Source organism: Nilaparvata lugens, chromosome 2, assembly GCF_014356525.2.
Source record: "Nilaparvata lugens isolate BPH chromosome 2, ASM1435652v1, whole genome shotgun sequence".
NCBI lineage: Eukaryota > Metazoa > Arthropoda > Insecta > Hemiptera > Delphacidae > Nilaparvata > Nilaparvata lugens.
In genome coordinates this window covers 43811591-43834264 of record NC_052505.1, presented here as the reverse complement: position 1 = coordinate 43834264, position 22674 = coordinate 43811591, and the positions used below count along the sequence as shown (strand labels likewise).

At 34.0% G+C, this 22674-nt stretch overlaps 1 protein-coding gene across 1 annotated transcript in view; it reads left to right on the top strand.

The window, feature by feature from the left end:
- The window catches only part of LOC111050005 (ribosome biogenesis protein BOP1 homolog), a 32272-nt gene that overhangs the window by 6153 nt on the left and 3445 nt on the right, over positions 1–22674 (top strand). The window contains exons 7-13 of the mRNA XM_039421270.1: positions 676–843; positions 3362–3536; positions 3700–3909; positions 5934–6046; positions 14623–14796; positions 15401–15500; positions 17039–17234. Coding sequence (XP_039277204.1) covers positions 676–843; positions 3362–3536; positions 3700–3909; positions 5934–6046; positions 14623–14796; positions 15401–15500; positions 17039–17234 — 1136 coding nt within the window. The remainder of the gene's footprint in view (positions 1–675; positions 844–3361; positions 3537–3699; positions 3910–5933; positions 6047–14622; positions 14797–15400; positions 15501–17038; positions 17235–22674) is intronic.

Genomic DNA, 22674 nt, shown 5'->3' with positions numbered 1-22674 from the left:
CGTTGTAATGTCAGTATTTGATTAAGATTGGTGTTTCTATCGTTGTCTATCATTCGACAAAGCAGATAGCGCTATCCTTTTCCAGCTATGCAACGCTGCCAGATCGGGGTTTTAACAATGTAGAAATATAATGAACTTAACAATATATTCAATTTCAATTATGAAAATTTATCATCATTATTCATTGAAAAATATTTTTTTGCCGAATAAAATATAATTGATCATTTTTAACAAGAAAGAACAGTTGAAATTACTTCAGATATCGGTATTAGCTATCCTCTACAGAAGGCAGTGACAAGGCAGATAGTCAGCAACGCTGCTCTCCTATCTTTCTCCTTTGCAGTTATAACGTGGACCTCAATAGTTATTTGTTACAGTATGGAAGCATCGACGACTGTTATAGAAATCAGTTTAATTTTATAAATAAAATCAAACACATCCATTTGTTTTTGATTAATCAAAATTGAATACAATATAACTCTAACATTCTATAAATATAACATTAAAATGCTTTCCAATAATTGTACATTCTTTTTTCTAGTCCCTTTCATTCCAGCATTCACTCATTCATTTATACACCTACAGGAGATTTGACTTTTGATTGAACGTTTTCAGATGTTTGAAATAGCTTTCCTTTATTGAATAACTTAGTAATTGAGGTGGTTTCCATTTCAGTTGAAGAAGTTCGAAGACAGCAAGCGGTCAGTTGGAAACAAGAAACTACATTTTATTCCCAAGAAGTATGAATGTCTCAGAAAAGTACCTGCCTATGATAGGTATATCATTGAGAGATTCAATCGCTGTTTGGACCTCTATTTGTGTCCAAGGGCAACAAAAATGAAGGTAACCTATTCAACTATTTTGCAACTCATTCAATTTATGTAGCATTGTTCATTGTATGATAATTTTATATTTTAATACAATGTATCTTAAATTAATAACTGTTAATTCTTGAGAAACTCTAGATATATTATAATACAGTGTTTGGAACAATTCACCAAAACCTTTTAGATCTAGAGAGTTTATTAAATTATTACCTTATCAGTATTCTTGTAGGATTCCATCTCAATTGCTTAAAACTGCTTCTCTGAAAGTATGTCTTGAAATTATTAATAGAAATAGAAATCTTTATTTGTTATAAGGGCCATGCCCTATACAAAGAGTTGCACACGAACATCAATGAAAAATTCATAAATTACAATATCAAAAACAGATTTCAGGGAAAAATGTATAATCACAGAAGCACAATTATTAACATCAATACAATGATGACTATAACAAACAAAATAAATTATTTAGGATTAATAGCATCAGTTAACGATCACATATAGCTACCGCTACACTAAAAAATGACACATTGAAGATTCATCAATTATGGCAAACCAGAGTATATATCTTCTCCTATTTAATGATTCCACAGTGTACGAATAAATATGTAATATTTTTGGCCTTGAGAAATTTAAAAGTAAAACTATAACCTTATCACTATCGTCCACAGTATTATATACATACGTCGCAATGTACCGTTCTCTTATATCCTGATATACTCCACAGCTCAATAGAAAATGGCTCAAAGATTCATTCTGATATCTTATTTTACCAAAGTTGAGTATAGTTCCCAAGACAGTAGGAATTCTGAGCTGAGTCACGCATCTTGAAACATTAATCCGAATCCTACATTACAACAATTCTGTCATTTCTGAATTAGGGTTTATTCTCCAATACATGCCACAGCTCTGCGATGCGAATGCATGCTGTGCATCTTCATTCCTAATATATGTCATATAATAATACAATGTACGTTTGTAGTTGTTCGTGAGATCAACCCTACAAAAACCATCTTTTCACGTGGGTAACCCGATCTCGTCCCCAAACTCAGCTTCCGGTAGAACTCTATAACAAACGTACGGGTACCGAGACTCACGCATGCTTAATAATGAGCCATAATAGACTCAACCTGAATATATATAACTCTAAATGAGGTCGACCAATTTCCATCCTAACTGCGCATCCTGGTGAAGCCCGCCATAGCAACAGTACTCTTCTATAAAAGAACAACTATTGAGCCTTCTCTAATGCTTCTTTCTTGCTCTACGCCCAGATTTCAGCTCCGTAGAACGTAGCTGGAATCAAGATAGATTCGTATAACTTTGTCTTTGTCTCCTAAGTATCAGATTTGAGCTTTGATAAGATATAAGTGCAACGGTCTCTACTTTAGATTTATTTAACGCTCTACTACACATACTTTTTAAATAGTTCGTCAGAGGTCGTAAAATAGCGAATGTTTCACTAGTGAATAGATTCACTTGCTACACTTTCACCCTCCTCAAGCGTATCATAGTTTTTTAAATCATTCAATGTATAGACTTTACCATTACAACCAATGTATCATATCGGAGGAATGCCCTACGCCCTTCTTTCTTAGCCTCTTAGCCTCTATTAAGAAAATTCTAAAATTCTGATAGTATTTTCCGCACTAGAGTAGTGAAATCTTCATCTATTCTAACATTTGTCCCTTTCAACTTTTTTGTAGCTGATCAATGTCGGCTGAAGTTTCTAACTGCATTACATCACAAATAAACCCGATGACGATGTGTTTAGTGTTTTCCCAACTTTCACTGTTCCTTAACTCCTCGATATTGTAGAAAATTAGGTTAGAACACCGGCTCCCATTTTCCAAATCATCAATCTTATCTCTTAAGGTTACGTTTTCTGCTTTTAACGAATTCACCTCATCCGAAAACTTTGTTCAGTCCTACCTTATTAGGATACCTTATTTTCGTTATTTACGGAATCAAAACAGTTTTTCAATGCGTTTGTGGATTCTAGAATGTTATGCTCCATCGCAACCATTTTGTCTCACAAATCTTCCATAGCCTAGTAAGATTTTGTTCGTCAGGTCCGGGGTTCGGTTTGATACCACCAATGAGTAAAAGCATGAGTATCACACTTGAGTCATTTCCGAATAAACAATTAAAAAACACTACCGGAATTAAAGTGGCCAGACTTGCCAAGTCCAAGCCAGTCGGCATTGAACAGTACCATTCAGGCTCTATAGATAACGATATCACAGCTCATCGCGGCAGCTCTGCTTTGCTCGGTTACTCGAGCACAACTTTGAAATTATTAAAATTTGATTGATTCATTCACAAAATTTGACATAGATGCTGTTAAAAAACTGTGTCCCTATTTTTCACTTTTCCTTGAATCTTAAATGTGAGATTCTTGAACAAAGCTCATGAAGTAGTTAACAACCAGAATTATTTGATATTCTAATAATCATCCCATCCTATCTATACCTCTTTCTTGAAAATTTATCTGTTTCTCTCTTAATTTTATTTACTCTCTCTTTAATTTTCAGCTGACAGTTGAACCAGAGGATCTTCTACCAAAACTGCCCAGCCCGAGAGATTTACAACCTTTCCCAACAATGCAAGCTCTGGTGTTCGAAGGCCACACAGACATGGTCAGGACGATATCTTTGGATCCTCTGGGGCAATACGTTGTCTCGGGATCAGATGACAACACAGTCAAGTGTAAGATCAATCATCCTCATTTACTCTCACGGAGTTGTACTAAATAAATCAATTGAATCTTCTAATTCAATAATTTCATTTTTTGATTTGAAACTTGCTGCTAGCACCTCAATGTCTTGTAAGCTTGACATAGATTTCCATGTAAAGTATATTTCATTTTCAGTTTGGGAGTTGAGCACTGGCCGATGTCTGAAAACGATCCCCGTAGAAGGCGTGGTGAGATGTGTGAGGTGGTGTCCCAACCAAACGTTGTCGCTGGTTGCCGTAGCAGCCGATAGCAAGTGCTATATCATAAATCCTGGCCTTGGAGACTCATTGGTCGTATCGAAAACCGACATGTTGCTCAAAGAGCCTCCTCCTCAAGTTGGAATCAGTAAGTTATACCCCTTATCTATCACTTGATAGATTTTACTACTATATAACTCACTATAGTGTTTACACACATATATATATATATATATATATATAATATATATATATATATATATATATATATATAACGCTAATAACGTTTTATATATAACATTTTCTATAATGCTGAATATAGTAACTTATACAACTGTTTCATAATGAGTGTCTTCAACGCACGAGTTAGATGTAGTCAAGACAATTGAGCGAGCGTAGCGAGCTAACACGTGTATTAAACATATCACAAGTGCATTAAAGACCATAAATAACTGTTGTGTACATCATTTTATCTACAACTATTCAAGCAAAGTATCACATTGCTGACTAGCTCTAAGAAATCAACCAAATAGCCTATATGGTAAAAAGATTGAAATAACAATAGGTGAAAAGCTACTCAGAGAGTGAACAGTAAACTGAAAACGTGACGAAATAGAAACTTGAAATACTGAAAAGTTGGCGAATTGAAAACTTGATAAACTTATAACTTGAACTGAAAAAATGATGTATTGAAAACTTACGAACTTGCACCAGTATGCACTCGACAAGACCTTGTATTTAATGACGAAGCTGCTAAAACAGTGGATTTTTATTATTTCAATTTAGGAATTTAATTATCATCTGACACGCACGAGCGAACTGAGAACTTGACGAATTAGAAACGTGACTAACTTAAGACTTGACAAACAGAACATTTGACGATCTGAAAACTTGATGAACTGAGAAATTTGACGAACTGAAAACTTGACATTTTGAAAACTTAACGTACTAAATATGGAAACTTGATATACTGCGAACGAATTGAAAACTTGTCAAAATGAATTTAGTGAAAACTAAACTTCTGCAACAGAAACTATGTTTTAATGTTGGTACCACCTGCATCGGAAACCGTGTTATAATACTCAAGTCAATGCATAATGTTCACATTATAGTATAGTTTTGAAAATTCATTGCGAAAAGACCCCTGTAATGGTATTGATTGTAATTTTTAAATTATAACATGGTCGTAGATAAAATCGATTATAGTATTGTTATGCAGTGGTCATATCGAAAACCAGCACATTGCTCAATGAGCCTCTTTCAGTTGAACAGCTGTAAATAGCATTACAGTGAATGTCAAGTTGTGTAAAATGGTCAGCATGAATTTTAGAACAATAGTTCTGAATTGGAAATAGAAACAATGATTCCTGTATTGAAATTTTAAACTGAGAGATGAGAATGATCAAATAAGTTGATATTGAAGTAATTTAGTGTATTTCCTCGTTTTCCGGGTAATGTTGTTCACTTGATACAAACACGTATAGCCTGAACACTTAAACTTATAACATCTAGAAAATTGAACCATATTTTCACATTTTTTTCCATATTAATGATATTTAAGCTTATGATTAAATAAGCTTTTCAAATAAGCTTATTATGATTTTTCTATTTAATGATATTAATGATATTTTTTTATATTTTCATTTTAGTGATATTTTATGTTTCCTCCATTCTATTCATAATCCTTGAATAGAATCATTATTCAATCTTTTCATGGTTTCCAAGATCAGATAAATTCCCACATTACTAAGGTAATATACACTTATTAAGCCACTATTTCACATCGACAAATAGTCATTTGTATATATAGAGTGTAAAATACAAATTTTTCTCCCTTAGATGAATGTTTGATGCCCGAGGCGAAGCCGAGGGAGAAAAAGCATTTTTCAATCGTGATATATTCAACATTTTTCCTCCACCACATTCTATAAAACTGCAAATAAATGTAATTTTTAATCATGTTATATAATACGAATTCCATAAGAACTATTCCTTTTAGTATTAAATATCAGAATATCCTTAATTGATTTGTCGATTAATAAGGAAATTAATTCAGCTTGTAATATTCTTTTTAAAGAGATTTATTGAAAATATATGAGAAGTTTGTCTTTCAGCATTATTAGTTTGAGGTGAATTGAATGTGATGGATGGTATTGTTTGGTTTGTGTGTAGTTGCTGACCGAGTGAAGGCGTGCGCTCAGTGGCAGTGGGCGAGTGATGACAGAGACGATGTCTGGCCAGACGGCGTGCTAATTGTCATTAAACATTTCAAAGAGATCAAACAGGTCAGTGATCAATTATTTGTTTCTAATATCCACTAATATTAAGGCTTCTTATGGCACAAACACAGGGTCTCGTGGGCAGGTTTGTAAAGATGAAAACATACCCAAACATTGTTTCTAGGGTACCTTAGGAAATCCGAACCACTTGATGCGCTTTTGGGGTCGTGTCTGGGCCGCGTAATGGGCGATTTTAATTGGTTTTCAGTTATATTTCGTATGAAGAGCTGTAATCCAGCACATCGTTTCTATTCAGACTTCAACAGTTGAACTAATATTCACACTAGAGCAACAATAAGAGATATCCTAATATCCTAACATAATTTATACCAGTGGCGGCTGGTGATTGAAAATACTGGGGTTTGCATTTTTTATAATATAATCTTCAATAGTATCTCAATTGACAGCACGCTCAATAGGTGTGAGGAGGGGGTGTTCGTTATTAATTGTAACATTTCCGAATCAAATGAATGCAGCAGAACTTCTTCGCATCAGGAATTGGAGAAGGAAGGCAAGAGATCGTGATGGATGGAGGCGCAGTATTGAGGAGGCCTGGGCTCGATTTGGGTTGTAGGGCCATCGAAGAAGAAGAAGAAGATGTATTGAAAGTTGATATTGGCGAACAGAAGCGTTTTTGCAGTTGCTCTGCCAATTCTATGGAACAAAATTCTTCAATAACTGTCTCACAGTCTTCTACTAATTATTCATAATTAATACTATATGTAAGAAATGTAACAATGGGGAATAATCAAGAAAAAAACAATCATATTCATTGCTTTATGCAAATAGTTTTTAAAATACATAATTCTGCATTATTAAAGAAGCTCATTCAAGTCTCAGAATTATTGATGGCCTCAGAAAGAATTATACTTGAGCTTTAGTAAATAAAAACTGTTATAAGCTACCAGAAAAAAGTGATCAATTAACTAAGAACTATTAAATAACTATCATTTTAATAATTACTATTAAATAACAAGAAGTGATCGTTGGTAGACGTGGAATCTACCGGTGAATGCTCTATAAGTATGCTCTGTTGTTTTTAGCAAATTAATATGGGTTTTTGAAAGTTTATAGTGCAAATCTTGTGTCAGTAAGTTTGATTAAACACCGGTTATTGGATCGTACACACGAGATAGTGAGTATAAACTTGAATAGAAGAGATAATCGTGCATCTTTATTCTAACATCCAGTCTGAGAAAGGTATTGAATGGAAAAATACTGGTCTAGCTATACAGATAAGTCAAGTCTGCAACTTTCTTCTATGTAGACTAATTTACCAATATTGAGGAATTTCCCTTCATATCTATCAGCAGTACAGTAGTTGAAATTGAGTTATTGGAAGAGTCTTGTTATCAGAACTGATAATTTAAAAAAATAAAGTTGCTTTTCTTTGCGGAGAAGGATTTCTTACAGCTGCTGATATATCGACTAAATGAAGAATAAGACGACTTCTTCTTGATAATTACATATACATATTATAATAATCATCACAACTTTTTTTTTAGTTCGCTTTCTCGAAAATTCACCGTTTTCCTCCCATTCTAATCTTCCATTAATACCTGTGATCTCAGGAGCTTCCTCATCTAAACCAAGCCATGAACGCTCTCTTGGCGCTCCCTTTTTCACCTGTTGCTCCTGTCCTATCACCATTATAACAAACATTATTGTATCTATCATCAAGTTTTACATCTTTTATAAAACTTTTGGACAGACTAACAGACTAGCAACTGATAATGAAGCGAAGATTGAAGAATTCCAAGTGTGGTGCATGTATGAATTTAATTGCGGGTGATTGTCTTGCTGTTTTTTGGGAGCACATATTATGTGGGGGTTGGTACCTCATAGAATGTGCTGTTATTAATGAAATAGAGTATCAAAGACTATCAATCTGTGAGGAAAAATGATTTTATGGAAAATGTGAACTACATATTTCCAATGGTGAGCTCAGAAAGGAAATAGATAACTTAAATAAGACTACCGTATTCAGTTCATGCAATCAGAAATAAAAGAGTTCAAGCAAGCTTATGATGAGCTCAGTAAACAGAAAAGCAACTTAAGTGAAGTATGTCTAAAAAAAGAAGAAAAAAATAAATAAAATACAGATGGAACTCGATATTTTAAAATCTAAAAATGAGCAATGGATAACGACTTCTTCAAAGAGAAATAATTCAATGAGATATAGTGGAATGTCACCTCATCAATTGAATAAATCAAATGTTTCCTCTCCTGTAATGACAAACAATAGATTCTCCGGCTTCGATGAGTATTCAGAACATGACTCATTGAACAGTAACAGAGATGTTTTGAATGGGAACAGAGGGGTGAAACACATTCCTAGAATACATTTGACTGAAAAAAGGTTGAAAACACTACTAAATCTCTCGAACAACGGAATAGAAGTTTTGGAAGAATCCATTTATTTGCAGACAGTCATGAACGAAATTTGAACAATATTATCAGTAAGATTGGTGACTATTCAGTTGTTTCGACCATCAAATCTGGAGCTAAATTTGAGTATGTAGGACCTGACAATTGCGCTGATATTCGATCAAAAGACTGTGTAATGTTGCTGGGTGGAACAAACGATGTTGGTAGAAATGAAGCGAAGGATTTTTTTATAAATCTGCGAAAAAAAAACTAAAAGAACTTTGACAATCGAAAGTTATCATTTGTTCTGTACCCCATCGTCACGACTTGGCAGATTGATCATGCATCAATCAAGAGGTAAAGAAGGTTAATACGGAGATTGCTAAACTGTGTAAATATTTCAATAATTGTCAATTCCTGGATGTGAGTAATGTAGGCAGACGGCTTCATACAACTCATGGGCTCCATCTTAACTATATTGGGAAAAAAATAATTTCACAGAAGATAATAAACTTTGTAGACAGTTTTTCATCAGGAGTACAAAAGAACTGTTTTTCTGAGCAGGCTATTCTTTTACATGGGAAACATTTTTTAGACGTGAAGTGATAGGTAATAATGTATCGCTATCAGAGCCAGATTTTAGTAGCCCGTTACAAACTAATGCAGCTCTGGATGAGAATGCTGACTACCAGCAAAGAGTTCTTTTTTTGAATTTACAAGGAATCTCTGGAAAATTGAACATTCTTTTCTACTTGGCTGATGAGCACGATTTTAGTGTAATGTGTTTTAGTGAGCACTGGAAGTGGAATGATGCTTTAAGATATGAGGTGATTGATAACTACGCCCTGGCCTCAAGCTACTGCAGAAAAGATTACTCAAGAGGAGGAGTAGCGGTGTACTTGAAACAGAATTTAAACTATGAAGAGATTGACTTAGCTTGGATATGCGAGGAACTTACATTTGAAGCAGCAGCTGTTCACCTGAAGGAGTACAAAGTGATCTTAGTGAGCATATACAGATCACCATCAGGAGACTCTATTCTCTTTATGGAAAAGTTGGAGCATCTTCTTTTCTACCTATTCAAGTTTATGAAGGAAATAAATAAATAAATAGAGAAAGCATGTCTGGATAATGTCATCACCACAGTCGACAAACAAGACATTCATTTGAAAATACTGGATTTCAATTTTTCAGACCACTCTGGTATTTACTTGACATTTTCAAATAATTCAATGAATGATAAGGTGCCTTCATTAAAAAAGTTTGCAAGAAATGTATCACTAAAAAGGCTTGATTGGTTGAAGAATAGATTGGATGTTAGTGGATTGGAGGAAAATATTTGAGGGTATAAAGGAGGCCCAATCTGCTTTTGATCATCTCTTTGAAGTCTTCTACAAAATATTCAACGAAATATGCCCAAGTATACTGTGATGAATTTTTTGAGTAAATCTCATGAAAGGAGAGAATTAACTAGAAAAATTATAACTACCCTTATAAAATAGAAGGTTTGCCAAACGAACAGTTAGCACCCGAGCGATAACGCTTCCTTATCAACAGCTGAGTATAAGATAAGAATAACGTTTTGTACTACGCATTTTTTCAAAGAATTATATAATAAAATTATGATTATTTTGCCAATTAAGTACAAATCATTTATGAATTGCTCATTGAACTTTTGGAGGTTACACTTTTGTTTACAATTGATCAGATGTTTTGTAGCAGCTCAGACACAGCTGACTGACTCAATATATTATAAATGTCATGCCAGGTTTTCATGCAAGCTATAATATTATTTCTAAAATTAAGAATTATTGAAAAAGGATAAAGAATTTCAAATAAAAAAATAAAATGTATGTATTATTGTTAAAATTATTTATTACTCACGAAATTACATTATAATGTTGAATGTTGTTGTAACGAACTAGGTCATAGCATGAATATTGTAGCACTGATAAGAGCAGCAAAATTAAGTATAACAGTTTCGAATATAATAAGAATTTTATAGAAATATTAAATTATAAATTATTGTTTCAACTGAGTCACATGGTGAATGAATCTCTTTGGCAAGTCTATCATAACGTCAATTATAATTATAATTATAATTGGCAAGCCAATCATATGTCATAGAAATGGCACCAGAAGGGATGATCGTTTGAAAGCATCATAATATGCTTTTAACATATTAATATATTATATTAATCTGTTATCAGCCAGCAAACTTGCCTTATCATATATGCTAGTGCATGTACACTGTATAGGGGAACTGTATCTAGAGAATTAAGCAATTTACAAAATTATACAAATTAAGTTATTATTGTAATCAAAGAAATTATATTTTACTGCTTGCCACTGACGTCATGCCTACGTCATAATCATTCTACCAATGGCGAATTTTCATGCAAATTAATTACACAGAGATTCTCAGAAAAAGGTTCTAGCCAAAGGCTTAGAAGAAGGCAAGACACTTCCCTTTTAAAATCCTCACCGTTGGGACCATGTGAAAAAGTTACCAAAGACCTATTAGTGAAATCTTGTTTGATTTTTGTATTTTTTATCTGTGAGCCAATATCTTAGGCTAATTTATCTATTATTTTGTAAATTTATTCATCAATTGATTGTCCTAGAAATTTTAATTTAATGATTCCCTAATTTAATTGGTGAAGGAAATATTTAATTAAAATTCCACACGTGCTAAGACCGAAGCCTGGACCAGCCACCGATCATACAAAATTTGATCTAAAGGAACCACGACCGCCAAGAGGATTCACGTGAGTTTTATATGTTTGGGGCCCCAATCTTCGCTTCGAAAGAAAATATAGTGCAGAAAAATATAAAAATTTTCTCCGTTAAAGTAATGGCCACGCCGACAAGCGCTTATAACCATTAAGATGCTAGATTTTATCTGGTATAGAATTTATAAGAACTTGTAGTTGATTAACTATCCTCCGCTGCCAGAACCACGACCTTGAGTAATTTTTTAAAATCTTATAATTTGTTTTCATTATTTAAAAAAAAAAACTGTTAAATTTATCAATTATTATAAAAATTCTGTTGGATTATGCATAGTATCATGCGAGCTCACGCAAATTTCTAGTTATTTTGTCAATGTTAAACTATTTTCAATCTGTAATCCAAGCTTTAAATCTGCACTGTCAAATTATATATTTTATTATATTATATTTCCACTTTGTCAATCTGTCTTCTGAGTTCGATTATTTCTTAAGCCTGTCAATTATTGTGTCTGACACGTTCTATATTATCAAGAACCGATCAAGTACGATCGTTGAAATAATTGATTCAACCTGGATATTGGAACAGATCTAAGTGGATGTAGTGTGTGGGGTCAGATCGAGATTACATATTCTCTGTCCTTACCTGATCATATATCAGCTTTTATCTGTTACCAACTTCAGCTTGGGAGCGAATTTTTCGACTGTATGGCAGATGCAGCTGGATATAATATAATTTCCTACAATAGAGCATAAAGCCCGACAAGACTCTGTTCTCGAAGTATATTCCGAACGATCTCTGGTCCTTAGTACCCTATCTTAATCCTTCGGAACTTATTAGAGATGCAGTCCCGTAGATTATCTACATCGGGATTTGTTCGACCTGTATGATTTTGTATGCTGTTTCATCACAGGTAATAGTTTTAAGATATCTGTATTCAGTGTTTAGCGACCGCTACACTATCTCTGAAATTTTTATCATTATACAATCAGTCATAAGAAGAATCAAGGGTGAGCGAGTGTTTATGCCTCCCACGATTCAGACGATTGTATCGAATCTTGTAGTGACTCAGTCAGTCTGGTGTTGACTCAGCATTTTCAAATTCCTAACCTCAATACTGGTGACTCAGTACAGGATTCGTTATACGTGTGTCGACCTAACCTTGGAGGCGATAGTAATTCCCCAAGAAGAGCTTCACAATACCTATGAAAGAAAGTAAGAAGACCCGGAAAACTGGAAAAGCATCAAATTGGTACACCACAGAATTGGCTGAATTGAAGAATATTATGATGGCTTTCAGAACTATTTTCCTACTAAATAAGAGCAATGAACCACAATTGGCATACAAAAAGTCAAAAAATCTATAAGGATGAACTGAATAAGGCAAAGCTCAATCATGATGCTGGCTACATTGAAAAATCTGACAAGTCTAAAGCTGCATGGACCCTTGTTAACAAAGTGAGGAATGGAGGTTTCAAGTCACAAAGCATCGAGATTCCACCAGTGGAGTTCAACAACTACTACCTCTCATCAGTGCAGGATACAAGAGACAGCATTGAGCGACCTCAGTTGACAGCTAAGGACTTCATGGAGCGCCTGCCTTCTCCACACAACAATTTCAAATGGAGGGATGTTTCTTGTGCGGACGTTTACAAATTTATAAAAAATATGAAAAATTCAAAGAGCAAAGACATATTTGACATTTCCAACCAGGTTTTGAAGTGAGTGTGTGAGTCTATTGTTGTACAAATTACTTATTGCATCAATATGTGCCTGAGACGGGGAGTTTTTCCATCAAAGTTAAAAATCTCAAGACTGGTACCATTGTTCAAAAAAAGTGGGGATAAGTTATTACCAAAAAGCTATCGTCCAATCTCAATAGTTCCAATTTTTGGCAAAATTTTTGAACAAATTGTGAAGACCCAAATCTGTACCTACTTTGACAGTCTCAATTTGATAAGTAGTTCCCAGTTCGGCTAAAGAGTAGGCAAAAATACTACAGGAGCAGTTTTAACTATTATCGATTATATAATACAGGCTTTTGAGGATAAGTGTGTGGCTCAAATTACAGCCTGCGATTCAAGTAAAGCGTTCGACTGTGTAGATCACTCAATTCTATTTCAAAAATTAAATCACTTGGGAATACGTGGAGAGTGTCTCAATTTTTTCAAGTCATATCTGGATAACAGATCGCAAATAGTTGATGTGAATGGAAACAAATCATCTGCTTCCTATGTTAAGTTTGGTGTGCCTCAGGGTTCAGTACTGGGGCCACTGTTGTTTCTAGTGATGATCAATGATCTTCCTAATAGTATAACGTCTTCAAAAACAATCTTGTTCGCAGATGATACAACTTTTCTTCTGTTGACAGAGACTTTCAAACTCTAAACAGGATTGCCAATGAAACCTTAAATCAAGCTGTCATATGGTTCAAAGCTAATAGTTTTGTCATCAATGAGTCAAAAACACAAGAGGCCATTTATTCATTGAACACCAGATCCAAGTTTCCAGAAAAATATGTGAGAAAAATTAAATTACTGGGGGTTCAGATTGACAATCATTTGACAAGGGGTGACCACATAGATTCAGTATGTAGTAAGCTTCAAAGGTTATTTATCTGTTAAAGACTTTGAAATACCATGTACCTGAAAGTTATTTTATAAGTATCTATTATGCTCTATTTCATTTTATTTTGAATTATGGTATTATTCTATGGGGAAATTGTGCAAAGTATCCGAAGTTTTGTTATTACAAAAGAAAGCAATTAGAATTATAACCAATTCGGAGATGAGAGCCCACTGTAAGTCACTTTTTATCAAAAGTAGAGTAATGACAGTTATTTGTTTGTACATGTACATCCTGCTACTACATGTCAAGTCTGAGGAAACAAATCTAACCAGCAACAAAAACATCCACACACACCATACAAGAAGCTATGCAAATTTGCATATACCACAAGTACGGTTATCAAAGACCTTGAGAAGCCATGTAAATGTAGGTTTGAGACTCTTCAATCACCTTCCTCAAGAAATAAGAAATTTCCCGTTTTTGAAGTTTAAAGATGCACTTTACAGTTTTTTAGTCAAAAATCCCTTTTACAGCTTGAAAGAGTACTATGAGAAGTGAATATTTGAATGTATTATGACTTTTAAAAAATGTAATGACTTTTTAAAAATGATGTCTCATGCAATCGTGTAATTGTTCTTGGACAAATAAAAATATTCTATTCTATTCTAACATGAAAAATTCCATAAACAAAAGACGTTTCTACTTCCAACTCAAAAGAAATGAAAGAATGTAGATGGCTCAATGTCATTTATGACAACTTCCACTTTGAAATCGGGTCCAGCCTTCTAAATAATTTTTGTGGCACTATAAGCATTTTGAATATAATTATTGGTAAAAGGATGTTTTCTCCTTTATTTATTGAAGTCGGTTCTTTTTGATGAATGATCATTTTTGATGGATGTCTGTTGGTGTTGCAGATTGCGTGGCATGGCAAAGGAGATTACTTCGCAGCGGTGATGCCAGACGGAGCCAACCGATCAGTGGTCATCCACCAGCTCTCAAAAGGAAGGTCTCAATTGCCTTTCAACAAATCCAGGGGCCTCATACAGTGTGTCATTTTCCATCCAATCAGGCCATTCTTTTTCGTTGCTGTAAGTAATTTGTTTCAGTAATAATTACTTTTCATTTATGTGGAATTAACATTAAGTAGATAATGAAGCATCCTATTCTATTCCTTAATTTCATTGATATTCTTCTGATTCAGTTCCATAACTCTTTCTAAGTTGCTCGCCAAGATAGAAGATTACAATTTATCAATATTACAATAATAATGGAATTCATGTTATAACGATTAAATAAAATAAACATTTTGAAGTTCTATATTTATCTTTGAAAATAAATACTTATGTTCCTATTCATATTCATCTTATTTACATAATCACAGTTTTGACTTATGCTAAAGCGAAGAAAATAGTACTTAATTCCTTTTAAATCCGATAAAATTGATTAGATCTCCGCTAATTAGTATTTTTAGTGCTAATGCAGTTACTTTTCATGATAATAGCGTGACCAATTTGCAAATGGAGAATTCAAAATTAATTAATGCTCATTGAAACTAAAAACAATACATTTTAATTGTCTTGTTGAGTCAATTGTAGGAGGTTTGGTTTTTGATACGTTCACTTTGATTGAATCTGCATTTAAGTTTCAACCGTTTTATTGAAATTGCTTGATGAGTATTATTTTGTTTTTCAGTCTCAGAAGAATGTGAGGGTCTATGACCTCGTGAAACAAGAAATGGTGAAGAAATTGTATTCGAATTGTAAATGGATATCGAATATGGCAATTCATCCAGGTAATTTTGGGAATTTAAATTATTAATGAAATTTTCTGTTTCATTTGAATTTAATTTTTATTGATATCTGCTGTTAATAGTTCTATACAAGCCATAATAATTTATCCATTATGCTTGACTGCGACTCATCTCTCAATGTCGATAATTATTGATCTAAACTCCATGAGAATATCACAACAGCTCCAATGTTATCATTATTATTATTACTGAATATGAAATAGAGACTGAGGATATTTTGTATATTGGGTTAATCTATTATTTTACATTATTAGATTGAATACCAACAATTTCACGTGAAATTATTAGTTGAAAAGTGAGTTTGAGTCGTAATTTAACAATAATTATTGAAGAACATTGTAATTCAACGATTCATTTACAATATAAATTTGATATTTAATACATAATAATAATGGAATCTATTAAAAAATACACACTAAATGCAATAAAAACTGGCATTGTAACCAACAGATCACATGGGGATAACAGTGAAAATCATTATTTACATTGACATCTTTTTCATAAAAGAACAGTTTAATACTATATAGTTTGCTAAGAATGTCAACCAGCTTAATTAGATTTCGACAAAAATGATAATTTCGTATAATTTATATTGTCTTCTAATAATTCACAAACTAGAAAAAATTTATGATGAAATCATACTTCCATCAACCCCTTGGTTGTCATTCAGTGTTTAACACCACCCCTTGGTGTTTTCATTCATATTTTTCCTCTTTGTATAATTGTTCGAAACTGAGTTTGCCGGTCAACAATCGTAGCCGACAAAATTCAGAATACAGTCCAGCTTGATTCCCTTCAACTACCTAATACAAAAAGAATACTTTTCTACTAAAATCTCTAATTTTGACAATTCTACATATCTGATAACAGTGCTCAATGATACTTATGTATCGGCTTATATTCTACGTATTTGTAAATGACTGAATATCAGTCTTATTATTAAAAAAATGTTCATGAAATTATATTTTTATTTCCTTATCCCTATATATAAAAATGAATGTCTGTTTGTGTGTTAGTTTGTTTGTTCCCTATAGACTCGAAAACTACTTGACAGAACGGCATGAAACTTTGGGAATATGTTGTGTGAATATTGGGGATGGTTTCTGGCCAGAAATTTTAATAGAGGGGCTAATAATAATTATATATATTAATCCATTTTACAGACCTATGTTCTCGAAATTGTCGGCCGAGCGGCTAACGTAGAACGGGAAGATCATCTTGATTCGATATCATGTGATAATATGATTTAGCATCTAAACTTACCAGCTGTAATAAACACATCACTCTGTGATAAAATTGTTTACTGGTATTAAAACGGTAGTTTCAAGCACATAGGAAGTCCGTATTGAGATGTAAATGGAAATATTGATTGTAAATAAATAAATTTCATGATTCACCAAATAAAGTCACGTGTGACATGAGATACATTGACTTTTGGCGGTACGAGGTTCGCCGGGTAAGCTAGTTTGAAAATAATATGTTTATTGAATGAATTGATTTGTCGATATTGCACTTTGCAGGTGGTGACAATCTGCTTTTGAGTTCGTATGACTCGAAGGTTGTGTGGTTCGACCTGGACCTGTCGACCAAGCCGTACAAAGTGCTGAGACTGCACAGCACGGCGGTGCGCTCTGTCGCCTTCCACAAGCGCTATCCCCTCTTCGCCTCCGTCGCCGACGACTGCAGTCTCATCGTCAGCCATGGCATGGTCTACAAGTCAGTATTCAACACATAACTGCCTTTCCAAGTAGCCATCTCAAGTGAATATACAGCTCATATACTTGGTAGTTGTGATCCACTGTGATTGTAAATTTACCTGTCTTGATAATGAGATCTTAATTCTATGAAAAACAAATCGTTGAAAAAATGCTTGAAAATTGATCCGTAGTCTAGTGGATAAAGTGCCTGCTTTTCAGTCTAGAGGTCCAGGGCTCAAACCCATATATGATCAAAAGTTCTTAACCAGGTCACTCCCATGCTATCGTATGGGCAAGTTATCTTGTCGGTCCCGACTGAAGTATGACAGTCGCAATGCCCATTGACGGCTATTTATGCAGCTTTAATATAATAAGATTCAGACGAGGTGGGACCTTCCCGCAAGGGACTCTCTTCTACTAGTTGAAAATTTCCGATCAACTTTTTTATTTTCCGCCATTTTGGATACAAGTATCATAGAACATTTTTATTGATGTCGTCTTTCTTGTTTTGGAAATGACTTAAAATGATGAACCCCACAATGGGTGTTCTTATTTAAAATATTTGAGTTACAACCCCTCATTTTTTCAAAAACTAAAACTTCAATTAGCCGCCATTTTGGATACAGATATCATAGATCATTTTTATTGATGTCATCTTTCTTGTTTAAAAAGGCCTTTAAAATGATGTACCACACAATGGGTGTTTACATTTGAAATATTCGATTTACAACCCCTAAGTCACCCCCTTATGAGGGGTTGAAATTCAGTTGTACGTCAAAAGGTAGAGTATTCGACTAATAACTTATCCTGAAAGTTACAGTATTATATGTATAACAGTCTTCAACTTATTGAGAGGTTCCCAAACATATGACTCACTCTGTATATTGTATCTAGAGAGTGGAAAGGCGTATTATGGCTAGATAATTTGAGAATAAATGTGTAATATATAGTAGATACTATAAACCTACCTGAGTTCAGATTCACAAAAAGATAACAAGATTGATGGAGCAAAGCAAATGTGGATGGTACAACGATTGGAAACATTTACACATACAATACAATATGGATTGGATTGATCCAGTGACCCAGCCGAGTTTATGGAGAAATGGATGTGAAATCATCATTGAACGGATACGTGAGATACCAGTATAAACGTGGTGTAATAGGGCCTCAACTTTGCAGTTTCACTCAATGTATCAGAGACTAAGAACGTCACATACAATGGGAAGAGATTATATTAATGACGAAAATAAGGAACGTTTCATCAGTTTGATATTGAGAGTCCCTGTTACCTTTGAGAGGGTCCCTGTTACCTTTGAATTTTAGAGTTATGGATGTTAAATCTTGGTAATATTTCTAAGCATATTTAATTAGATTCCTCTTCTTGTTTTATAGGCACCGTCTTCATGTATTCGAATGTGTTAGTTTAATTATGTTACTTCAATCGTGCATATAGACCGTTATTTTACAGTTGTATTTTTGTTCTCTCATTTTGTACATGCAAATTGAATTGGGTGTATTTATTGGGTAAATGATTTGAAAAGTCTTGCTGTCGTTTGGAATTATTGTATATTGAACTAAGGTATAATAATGACTTTCTCTTTTCTAACATTGATAGCTTTCATACTGAGCGATTGAACGCATAGAGATAGACAGGGTGTCCACGCGGCGGGAAAACCGGGAAATCCGGGAAATGTACGTGAATTTCATTTGGGCGGGAAATGTACGGGAATTTTGTTGAGGTATTTGTTGTATTATGTCTGTATTAGTGATGGATGATGCAGGTTGGTGTATCGATGTGACGTTCTATAAATATCGTGTATCGATTCGGCGTTTTATCGGTGCCCTGCATCGATAGGATCTGTCGGAACGAGTAGTTTTTCTTGCGATATTCATTATTTAGGTATGTCCACACATGCCGAACCGAACCTCGAACAGCGTAGCGAACCGTGCAATTCGCTGCGCAGCGCGCCGTGCAGCGAACCGCTCAGCGAATTCAAACAACAAAATACTAAGTGGTGAATATTTTTCAATTTTCATAATGAAACATTTATACTGTTGATTTATTTTACTAATTTCGGCTTCAAATCATCAGTTTTCGTACTGCCAATGATAATTATCTGAAATAATTTCAAGACATATATGTTCCAATCACTGATTTTTTTCCTAAACATGATTAGAATATTATTTGATTTGGATTCTCTTTATCATACTTCCTCGTGAATCAATAATTGATCATCCATTTTGAATTTATAGGTACTAAATAAATTAAAACCAATTGGAGAATTCAATCAAACAGGCTCTAAGATATTATGATATATTTGGTAACAAAAGTATTTAGAGTAGTTATAAGTAATAACCTATCACGAAAAATTAATAATACACACCTTGCTCATCCGGTTTTTATTCAGGGTCATTTCAAATAAACAACATATTGGATAAACTTTTTTAATCTGCTTGATGTTTTTGTTTTTAATTATGTACCCGCAACGCGAAAACGCATTCTTTGATGTGTTTATATTTACATCAATAAATTGTAAATCTCTATGATATTTTTATTTAATTATATTTTTTCAGCCCCTTTCTCATTTAAGTCATTTAGTCAAAAGTTACTGATAGACTGACTGACGCACTGTACAGTCGGCCGAAAACGCTGTGGAGTGTCGTGCAGAGTTACAGTTCAGCACTGTTCTGAATGTTGCAAATCGATGAAAAGAACACTCCCTTATTCCTTGATTAAAACTTTATTATTGACTAGCAGGTAACCCGTGCTCCACAAGGGTCTATTTTATAACTTGACGTAATGAAAATTTGAAAAATTTTAAATAGGCCCATAACCATCCTCGGTTAATTAAGAATATATATGCAAAATTTCAAGTTAATCAGTACAGTAGTTCAGACGTGATGATGCGTTAAACATAATTCTCCCATCCTGTACTAATATAAGCCAGTTCTTCACTTTATTATAGTATAGATTGGTGAGCCTAAAAAGGTCCTATTCAGATTCACCTATAGTCTGTGTAAAATAAGTTGAGACTTGACCCTCCATCCGAAGAAATTACAAGGTTGCCAATTCCTGTAAAATTCCATCTTTCTCAAATTTCCAATTCGTTAATTTGATATAAAATTATTACGCATTACGACGCCCCATGATTCTGATAGAAGTGATATTCAAAAGAAAAACAAATCTTCGCGATGTTTCCAATTTTATCATAAAAGTTGAATTTCCCTTCAACCCTGAAACTTATTTAGAACTACTAAGATATCGGGGATGATATTCTACATCCAATTCTGACGTTGAATTGGAAATTTGAGAAAGATGCAATTTTACAGGAATTGGTGGCAACCTTGTAATTTCCTCGGATGGTGGGTCAAGTCTCAACTTATTTCACACAGACCATAAGTAAGCTTTTTGGGTTGCCAAAACATTGACCAAACCAGACACCTTTTGGGGGAAATTGTACAACTATACCCACTTTTTCGTAAAATAACAATTATTAATGTTCTTACCAACGAAAATCGATGGCAAGTGGAAAATATTTATAAAGGTGTCACTTTTTGTAATTATATGCTGTAGTATTTATTAAAATAAATAGAATATGGAAATTACAGAATCTATTCCAGTCAACTTATGGTTAGTTGATGAAATTAATTATTAGTTTAAAAATAACAAAATGATTATAATTTTAAAAGGAAATAATTGTCATGATACTGAGTTCTTGGTCAACAATATTTTAATATTGAAATTTATTCAATCAATAATTTTTCAGAAATTATTCTATTTACATTTAACATTATTTATCGATTTCTATAAATTATTATTCATGACAATGAATTGTTCGAAATATAGATTAAATAAAATGAGAAGAGGCCTGTACTGTATTAATGTTAGCAAAAGTATTTACATGTTATCCATTTGTGATGGATAGCCAAAATTGGACCGCAAGCTGCACGGCGAATTTTAATTAAGGGCTCTGATTGGCTGAAAAGTTCGGCGAACGGCGTGGAGAACTGTTAAAAGAGCGGCTAGTGGGACGACGAACGGTTCGGAGAACTGCGCGGCGGTTGTTTAACAGCTGAGTGTTAACATTATGAAACATACGGCTTATGTTCGCTGCACACGGCTCGATGCACGGCGGATTGTACGATTCGCTACGCTGTTCGAGGTTCGGTTGGGCATGTGGGAATACCTTTATATCCATTTGAGGTATAGTTCCGTATCTGGTGTAGGTATTATCGAAGTTTAAATTATTGATAGTGAATCAAATCACACTATGTTTTCCAGAACCTTGAAATTTAATTTTTCTGTTTAATATTTTTTTTTTCAATCCAGTGTGATATGCTTGGCAGTCTCTTCAGACTGATTGGTCCTCGTGGCCTAAGTGAGTTCCACTCCTGGCCTTTTTGTAGGTCCTTCCGCTGAAGGAGGGGTCGCCAAATCGCCTAGTCACCTAGGGCACCTAGTCACCCTCGGCTCAGCCTCTTGACCTACTATTGTGCCTGGAGTTCTTGGGTTCTTCTTTTTGCCCCTCCGAAACTTTGCAATGTCGAAAGCCTCACCTCTCCCAAGAAGTTTCGCCTGAATGGCCGCCTTTCTTTGACCAGTGGTGAGTTTTGGCCTCTCCACCCACAAACTCGTGACCTACGTGAGTTCCACTCCTGGCTTTTTTTGTAGGTCCTTCCTCTGAGGGAGGGGATGTTTAATATTAGTCCTGTCTCCAGTCAATATAGACATGAAAAGGATGTGTGCTTTTAATATAATATTGTAGTTCTGATTTTTCAATATATTGCTTGAATACAATCATAAGAGAAGTCTAGAACCAATTTTTGCAAGCAAAATTTCCTTGTGATGGATACAGAATGGCCCAAACACCACGTATTTTCGGATCATTTTCTAGTTTCCAGCTTATTTCCACTCAGTCGTCGGACAGTTGAATTTGCTCTTGTCTTTTTTCATATTATAAAATTCTGAATACAATGAAATCATCCGGAACTCTCTATATCCAATGTGTTCTGAGCTACAAAAACGAGTAAAATTTCAACAAAATAATCAATTTAAATGAATTTTAGTTTTCAATCAACAATATCTTCCAATTGCCACAATTCAAATGTATAATTCAAAATCCCTCTGGGCGTAATTTTGTGCGCTTTCTGGTCTTAAAATTACGCCCAGGGGGATTTTGAATTATACATTTAAATTGTGGCAATCGGAAGATATTGGACATTTTGTATGCAAAATTGGTTCTAGACTTCTCTAATCCAAACAATATATTAAAAAATCAGAACTACAATATATATTGCAAACACCAATGTATACACCGGTAGTGACTACCAGAGTACAACGGTTTAAAGGGTAAAGGGTAGGTTAGGGAGTTTCGTGTTTTCTTCTAAATTGACTTTTTTATATTATTCGAAATACAGTGTACAACATAATCGTATAATGGTGCTACATTTTGATG